A 9311-nucleotide genomic window follows, 5' to 3' on the forward strand; every position below is an offset into this window, starting at 1 on the left:
GCATCCTTGGGTATTATAGATTGTTAATAATTAAAATCATGAGCTGGAGTGGGGGTGGGGGTTTAGGGCGGGGCCATAATTGGTATTACAAGGGGGAAATCTGGCAAAGAAAGGCATCCCAAAGTTACTCAGGTTAGCCCATGGGCCTCTTGTTTAGTTCCCATTTCTAATGCATATAAAAATCAGAATTTTTGCGGGTTTTCTTTCTTTCAAAGTGGTATCTTCTGAAATAAAACTGATCAAAGTTATTGATTCAATCATTTTATTGCTTGAGGAACTAAAAGCCATTCGATTTTATTCGATTACACGTCATTTAGATCCTCCTTTGGTATCCGATATCTCTGACATAAGACGAGTGGAACATGACGAAGTCAGAGTGCAGTGCAACGTCACCAAAGGAAATCCGTCCTCAACAAATATCTTCTGGACCAAAGAAGGAATTTACGGCGTCCAACAGTACGGCTATACGCTTGTGTTGAATAACATTAGGAGAGGTCAAAATGGAACATATAACTGTGTCGCAGAAAATTCGTATTCAGGGGGAGGAAAAGGCAGAGGAGAAAAATCATTCCTTGTGGATGTTTTGTGTACGTCTAATTTATTTATCCTTCTTAACCTTGAATGTCACTCTTTTCATAGAAAATTTCATTCGATTGCCGAAATTACCTTGCTATTTGATTTTTTCAGGTGTAAAAAAAAGTATGAAGCAAAAAATGAAATAAACTTACCGAAAAAGCAATGCATTTATTAGGTCACCTGAGTAAACTCAGGTGACCTATTGCTATCCGTTTTCGTCCGTCGTCGTGCGTCGTGCGTGAACATTTGAAAATTTTCAGCTTCTTCTCTGCAACCACTCAACCAATTTCAACCAATTTTGGCACATAGCATCTATGGGTAAAGGGAAACAAACATTGTGAATTTCATGGTCCCTGTCCCCCTAGGGCCTGAGGGGTGGGCAAAAACCTGTTAAATTAATGAAATTTGAAAAAAATCTTCTTCTTTACTCCTGGACATCAAGCAGTCAAACTGTTTGCATGATGTAATCAGCATTGAGTCCTCTACCAAAATTATGAAATTCATGGTCCCAGGGTCAGGGGTTCTAGTGCTAGGGCGGGGCTAAATGTATTATATAGTGAAAATGCATAAATTCTTTGAGAATCTTCTTCTCTGCTCCTGGGCATGAAATAAACTAACCAAGTACATAGCTGTGTTGAATAAGGTGGCCTCTACCAAAATTGTGAAATTCATGGCCCCTGGGTCAGGGGTTCTAGTGCTAGGGCGGGGCTTTATTGATTAGAAAGTGAAAATACATTAATTCTTTAAAAATCTTCTTCTCTACTCCTGGGCATTAAATAAACTAACCAAGTCCATAGTTATGTTGAATAAGACTGCCTCTTCCCAATTTGTGAATTTCAGGGCCCCTGGGTCAGGGGTTCTTGTTTTAGGGTGGGGCTCTAATGATTATATAGTGAAATGCATGAATTCTTTGAACATCTTATTCTTTGCTCCTGGTTAGTATTCCAATGATGTAATTACATATTTAAGGCCAGGATTTATTTTATTTTCAGGTTTACAAACCCACCGCTCAAGGGTTTGAATTTTCAGAAAAAAAAAAAAAAACATTTTTTTCTTTCTGATGTCAAATTTGAGTGGGGATCGAGATTTCATATTTACGAACTCGTACTTCCGGTTTTAAGATCGAACTTGGCGGGTAATCAAGCTAGATCTGCAAAGATAGCTTGGTTTATTGTAAAATTCATCTATAAGAGTGCCATTCAAAACGTTTCACCCGTTCAAAGGACAAATAAAATGCTGACGACTTTGTTGCACAGTGACATGCTGGTGAGATAATTATGTTATACATTCGAATTCGTTTCAATCAAAAGTATGTCTGTGAATTATTTTCCTCCCCACAGGTTTAAAAGTGCCCGTGGTAGCTATTGCCACCGATATTGCTTAGGTCTATGTTATAGCTTACAGTCTAAGCATCATTCTTAAGCATCAGATGTAATGAATAAAATCATGGGAGATGAGGAAGAAATAAACAAAACCCTGAAGAAATAAAAAAAAAAATTCAACTATTAAAAAGAAAGTATATACAAATATATACAGGCATGTAGTATCGGTTGTGGCAGCCAGAAAAATTATTTTACACTTAATTGAAAAAATGTTCACCCTACTCCGCAATATTCCCTGTCTGTTTTATGATAGGAATTATAATTTTAGGCATCAAGTATATTTTAGAACAATGTCTATTGTCTACACATTCACCTAACACATATTTAAAAAATGAAGATATATTGAAAGAGTTTTAAAGAATTGATTTGCTAAAATATATTTTGATCAGTGATGAAATAAGCAATTAAATGTTCTACTTTCCTATTTGTAAGCATTATGTGTCCAGTGGTAAGGAGCTTGTTAGGATAGCATAAAGAAGAATATACAAATGTTAATAATTGATTTATCCAAAAAAAAATTTTTTTTTATTTCCTTCTCTTTCGGGACTTTTTCATGAATGATGTTCGTAACTAATCCTAAAAATAAAAAAAAATGCTGGCCTTATGTTGAAGAAAGGGGCCTCTTTCAAAATAGATATTTTCAGGGCTGCTGGGTCAAGGGTTACGGGGGGGGGGTTACTTTGACTAAAAGTAAATTAAGGCTTTGAAATCTGCTCTTGCAATGGTGCCTCTTTCAAAATTTATGACCTTCATGGCTTTGGGATTAAATCACGAACCAAATACAATCACTGGAAAGTTGTTACATGATACTCAGGTGACCTACAAGGCCCATGGGCCTCTTGTATATGTATATGATTTTAAAGATTTTTTTTTAAATATAAAAATTAAACCTTGTTTTACCTAAAAAAAAATATTAGTTTTGCTGAAACTATTGATTATGAACACTGAATTTTCCATATAAGAGATGTATATCCTTTATCTAAAAAAATGAAAAGTGGTCCAACCTGGCAGTTTTAAGGTTTTCTCTTCAATCACTGAATAATCAAAATTTCTATAAATCATCTACATTTGCACTGAAGACAATATTTATTCTCTATAGATGGACCTACTCTTACTGGAGGGACAATGGCGGTCTCTGAGGGACAACGGGCCAGCATGACCGCCACGGTGACCAGTAACCCGCCCTCTAGAGTGTCTTGGTTCAGGGGCAGTGATCTACTTTATACTCAGAGTTCTGTAAATGGGTATTCGACTTACACCTTATCCTCGGCTCAGTGTACTGATACGGTGCAATTCAGGGTAGTTGCTAGCAATGGGATCCAAAATAACTCCTCAACAACTGTATACCTCTATGTCTACTGTATGTACTAATAGTGCTTTTAATGAAATTGAGACCAATCTAGTGATTAATACAAGTTTCAGTGATAGATAATGTTCAAAATATTCTGCTTGCTTGCTATGTATCCCGAATCCTGATAAATACATTGGCCAAGATATTCAAGAACTTATCATCTGTTTTTGAACTTCATTTATAATGAGAAATCTTATTATATTCGCCAAAGTATCATGCATACACGAAAAACAAGCTAATTCAGAGAATGTATGTCCACGGTCGCTTAGAAAAAAGAAGAGAATGCGCGGATCTAGTCTTTTTTCCTAAGCGGGGGACACGGATTCTCTAAATTAGCTTGTTCTTTTAATTGTAGGTTCACCGCGTTTAAATTCCTCTGGGAGTTCGGTTTTCATTTCAATAGGAAACAACAAATACATGGACGGTCAGGTCACCATCTTATCGTATCCACAGCCGAACTACACTCTGACTCTCCCAAACGGTGCTCCAAATACTGACATCAGTCTCAGAATATCCACCATTACAACGAACATCTACCGCATCAAACTGCGCAAGTCAAATATTCAGCCAAAGGATCATGGGACATATAAAATGATTGTTTCAAACGCATACGGAACAAGAATACTAGATATTAATGTTCACCCTGAAAGTAAATTAATATTTACATTAAGTAACGTTTAAAAAAAATAAAACTGAAGAAACGCATCATAAATCAATTTAAGAGATGTTTTGAAAGAACATGGTCACATTTAAACTATAGTGTATATCAAACTCCATAACTAATCTTGTTTTTTAGGCAAACCTTTAAAAACAGATCAAGTATTTGTTTCTTGTGGAAACAGAAAAGCTTACATTACTTGGCAGTCCTCTTACTTTGGTTACGAAGCTCAAAATTCACTTGTTCAATACTCGACAAAACCTGACAGTGTAGCCTTTTTCAACGGCTCAGGCCTCACACCTGAAAGAATTGAACAAGAACTCTTACATGTCACAGTTTCCGGTCTACAAGACAATACAAAGTACTTCTTTAGAGTGGCCTCCATTAATAGATATGGCGTCTCTCTGTCATCAGTTGTCGACTGCACCACGGAAACTAAAAATGGTTATCATCATCCAGTTCTTTAAATTAATACTTGCACATGAAAAAGAGTAAATTTTCGATTAATAATTAAAAAAAATATCACTTTATTCAGTTGTTAAATTGTAGCATTTGACCTCTAAACATAAATACGAATTACTTTTTATCAATTCTAGAGGAAACGTGGACTGCAAGCGTCGCTACTGGAACTGTCTTGGGAATCTTGCTCGCTCTGAGCATTGCAGCATTGGCCTTTGTGTCTTATAATTACTTTCAAGGTATCACAGACAATTCAAACATTTTAAGGTTGAAGTACTTGTATTTCATTTATTTGATTAGTTTTTGACAACTAGGAAACTTGCTAAAATACTTTAAGAACAAGCAGGGAAAATATTTTTTATTTATACAAAATGGGTTTTTTTTTTGTAGAGAGAAAAGCCAAGAAAGCAAGGTTCGTAATTTTCAAGTGAGGTTTTTAGTTAACAAATGTTTTCATATAATTTAAATTAAAATTTTGTAATTTTTGGGCACATTAAAACTTTAAACCAGTCTTCCTTTCAGGTCAGGACCATATGATGCAATTGAAAAGGGAAAAACCGAAGACATCAACTTGTATGAAAAATACACGTATCAAAACAGAGAGAATGGAAATCCTGGTATGTAAACTAAATTGAATAATCTCTTAGATTTATTTTTGAATCTTTGAAATATCCAATTAACGTTTTTTTTAAATTTTTTTTTTAGATACAGAATGGCCGTCAGAATTATCAATCAATAATTTGTACTCTTCAGAACCTCAACAAAAAGATCAAGTCGTAGAAAGGATTTATGAAAACACAAGTCTAGTTAAGTCCTCGAAAGACAAATTAAAACCAGAGATAAAACCAAAGCCCAAGAAGTTACCGAAACCGATTACTTAATATTTCTTTGTAATATATTTCAAAAAATAATTGCATCTTTTTTTTATCCTTACTGTCATGTTTATAATTTTAATATTTTAAGAAATAGATGCTGTGATTGATTGTCGTATATTGTCATTTTTTAACACAGAGCATGAGAGAAATTTCAAAGCATGAATATAAATGAATGATGTTCTGTATATTTATTCACACAGATTATGAAATTTTTCATAACAAATAATGTAATATCTATAATTTTTAATTTAGTTAATTACTTTTGCAAAGCACTTGTAATTTAATTAATCACATGTCTTATATAAAGACTTATTTCATTGAAGAAAAAATCAAATTACAGTGAAATAGTGATTTATTTAATTCAATAATTTTAAAGTAATTGACCCATTCCCTAGACTGAATGTCCACTCCTATTCGTAAAATCTATCAAGAGGACTGAAAAGAAAGAATAAAACTCTTACTACAGGACAAGACAGAGTTCTAGACGTCGATTTGATGTCGAAGGATGTCAGCTATACTGCACGGACTTCAAACCATCAAACAAGATATGTTTCTTGTTTGAGACAACGGAAGCAAAGGATGAAGATTCTCAAATGCAAACTCCAAGGTCAAAATTGTTGGTATCAAGAGGGTCTTTTCATAAGGAACATACCTGTGAAATATAAAAATAAAAACCCTAGTACTGCATGAAACTGTTCAAAAGTTATGGCCAAGGTTTAAGACTTTAGTTCTACTGATCAGAGACCAGAAGACATTGTGCGATAGAAAGTGTCCGTCGTCCGTCCGTCTGTCTATAAAGAATTTTTCAAAATACTACTTCTCCTAGAGTTTTGGTCGGTTTTCAATAATTATACTTTGGCACTCAGATACTATACAAAGATACATAAGAACTGCGAACGATAGAATTGTTCTCCCGCCTATCTCAAAGTCAATTTTCAACCATACGTCTCTGTCGAGTCTGTAGCTCTACTGGTTTGTACTTATTATAAAGGAAAAGAAAAGTAGCAGTTTGGACTTAAAACTTTACAGAAGCAATAAATAGAATAATGATATGGATTAAGTCTCTTTTTACGGCGAGATTGCAATAAGACTAACTGTAGGAGTAGCTTTTAATAAAACTTTACAGAATTTTCAATTTTAGTTACAATGGCAACATAAATCATCAAAATCTAAAACACAAAACTTATAATTATGTATCTCAGTGTAGTCTACTTGCATTATTATATATAAATCATCATACTGTAGAAGTAGTTTTTTCAGCGTTGTATTTATTTACGCTATGTATGCAGTCACAAATTTTCGGCGGAAATTTGTCCCACATAATTCTGTTATTGCTGCCTGTTGCAAAGTTTCAAATCCAAATGCTACTTTTCCTTTGTTATACGTACAGACCAGCAGATCTACAGTTTCATCAGAGACTTCTGGTTTACAAATCGAGTCTAACTCTAAGGTCAGGGTAAAAAATATTAACCCAATTAAAAGGTCCTGTCACAATGAATAAGCTTGTGAAGTATGAACACCATAGCACCAACTGTTCAAAAAATATGGTCAATGTTAAAGGGTTTTTTGTAAAAGTAGGTCGAAGTCCAAATTCAAGAAGTCAAATAAACCAAAGAAAGGTCATGTTACAAGAAATACACCTGTGAAACATGAAAGCCATAGCTTAACCCGGTCAGAAGTTATGGGCAAGGTCAGAGTTCTTGCGGAACTTCTTGCGGTTCTCTACACAGAAAAAAGACAAATAGGGCAAATATCGATTACCGCCCGGGGGCATAAATACTCAAATAGAAGTATATTCTATGGTGTTTGTGCTGTGCAGGATATTATGGCATTTTCATACTATGAATTTCGAATAGGTGGAAGAACATTAAATACAAAATTTTAAAATATGACAAAATGACAATATTGTAAATTTATATTTTCTGCCGATCGGTAAATTCAAAATATGAAATTATTATTAAACAATGACGATCAAAAATTTACAGTGGATAATGTCCAGCATACCGCATTGCTGCTATCTGACATTTCGTAAAGAGGATCACCCTTGTCGTTTTCCCATATTGGAAATGTTCGTTTTAGTTAGAAACCATTGCAATGATTTTTTTTAAAATAATCACTGCAATCTGCAAAAAAGGGTTTTGAATAACCTGTATATACTTAACTTCAAAGGTAATATTAAAAATAAAGGGTTTATTTTTCCAGGGCATTTTGATACTAAAGAGCATGCTCTACATACATGTACAATCAATTCTTAAATGAAACAAATTTTTGAATCGAGTACTAGAAGTATTTCGAAGTGAAAAGGGGGAAAAAAGCTCTGCTTTTGCAATCCAAAGCATATATAAGCATTTCCCCTCGACGCTTGAGATGTGTTTTAGGTTTTGAACAGAAGGCAGAAAGCAAATACTTTTATCATTTTTTAAAAGAAATTTCAATAATTTCAAACTTAGAGTATGTCCAGATAAATTGAGATTTTTCTTCAGTGTTTCAAATGAAATGCAAGAAGATAACAAACATTATTCAAGAGTCCATTCAAACAATTTAAATCAGGAGCAGAGTAAACACGAACCTCTAAAATATAAGAGGTTGGATCAAATGCCATGGTGGAGTGAGCATCCCCTACTGCCCGGTCACACCCGCCCGTTCTCCATTAATAATATGAGAAAACGAAAAAGTAGACAATTCAATATGTAAATAATCATGGACTAACGATTGTATGAAAAACGCATTAGCATTTGACTCAATGAGAGGTTGTATTTGCTGACAAGGTCATTGTATCGAACATAACTTGCGAAATCATACCTTCAATCTAGACTCTGGTATCCTTGTTTTATCAACTTGTTTGTTTATAACTCGTCTCTTTATAGAAATGGTTTTTGAACATGCTTTGAGCATGCTTTTGTGCCTCGAATCAACTGAAACATAAACCCCATATGCAGGTGATAACAGTACATTGCTATATAAATAAGGGAAGCTGACGATTTAAAAGTTGGTCATCACGTTTATCATAAAGATTGGTTGTTAGGTTACATGTAACATCTCTTTCTAGTAAAAACTATATATAAAACTGATGTGTCAGACTCTGTGGTATCTTTTATTTCAAGCCCTCTGGAGTATATCGAGTCGACATATGAATGAAAGTGACTATCATTAATTGATAATACCTTGTCCATATATCTAAGTGTCGAGTTAAAGGCAACAGCAAGTGTTTCCTCCTTCTCATATAAAGAAGAAGTTTCTGAATACATGTATATTCATTTCATACGTCTGCTTACAACGGGACGCAACTGGTACCACATATTATTAGAAGACTTGATCTCCCAAAACTACATTAATACATTGTATTATCAATCAGAAACTGGAGCTTTTTTTTCAATCTTAGAGTACTTGTTGTAAAATCATAGTGTTTCTAACCAAATGATTTTTCAAATGACCAATGGCAAAATAATTAAGTTTACGACTTCTTCTTTTATTCAAATAATTTATTTAAATAAAAGAAGAACTGTATCGTTTGGAATAGTGGTAAAGCGTGTTGAAAAGTCGTACTTTTTTATGTTTCTGATTGGTAAAATTTTGTGATTCAAGTGTAAGAAGAACAAGAAAATTTGAGAAAGCAAATAGAGTGATCGATCGAAGGCGGACAAAGATAACAACTATATGCTTTCCTAAGAAAGTGTGGATATGACAATACTTGAGCACACATACAAAGGCCTTACAAAGATATTGCCGCTTGTTATTTTGTAAAATACTGTATACAGGGAAATTTAGCCCCCGTTTTATTTTTGCCCATTTTACCCTCTTCATGGTTTGTCGAATTTTAAACGGGGCGAATTCAAAGAACTCAGCATGACATTTTAAACGCAAAATTGTTCAAAAGTACAAAAGGGCGAAAATAACCCTGTATATTTCTTTACAGTGCATTGATGAATGATCTCATTTTTCCCTTTTAATAAAGAGGTTACACGTATACAAAGCGGATCATTTGAAGGATTATTTCATGATTAGAAAAA

At 34.0% G+C, this 9311-nt stretch overlaps 1 protein-coding gene across 1 annotated transcript; it reads left to right on the forward strand.

Annotated features, from left to right (window-relative positions):
• Positions 1-325: 325 nt before the first annotated feature.
• Positions 326-5354, forward strand: LOC134259686 (titin-like). Its single transcript, XM_062742281.1, has 8 exons — positions 326-587; positions 3058-3318; positions 3665-3958; positions 4106-4411; positions 4564-4665; positions 4817-4838; positions 4949-5043; positions 5132-5354. The coding sequence occupies exons 2-8, from the start codon at positions 3084-3086 to the stop codon at positions 5305-5307; spliced, it is 1230 nt and encodes a 409-aa protein (XP_062598265.1). The 5' UTR covers positions 326-587; positions 3058-3083; the 3' UTR covers positions 5308-5354.
• Positions 5355-9311: the final 3957 nt, after the last annotated feature.

The sequence above is a fragment of the Saccostrea cucullata genome, unplaced genomic scaffold, assembly GCF_032062105.1.
Source record: "Saccostrea cucullata isolate Sc308-1 unplaced genomic scaffold, CSIRO_AGI_Scuc_v1 ctg13634, whole genome shotgun sequence".
NCBI lineage: Eukaryota > Metazoa > Mollusca > Bivalvia > Ostreida > Ostreidae > Saccostrea > Saccostrea cuccullata.

Coding starts and splice junctions, on each gene's coding strand:
- LOC134259686 (XM_062742281.1), top strand. CDS start 3,084: ATGGCGGTCTCTGAGGGACAACGGGCCAGCATGACCGCCACGGTGACC. Junction 4,412..4,563: donor CACCACGGAAACTAAAAATG/GTTATCATCATC, acceptor TATCAATTCTAG/AGGAAACGTGGACTGCAAGC. Junction 4,666..4,816: donor GTCTTATAATTACTTTCAAG/GTATCACAGACA, acceptor TTTTTTTTGTAG/AGAGAAAAGCCAAGAAAGCA.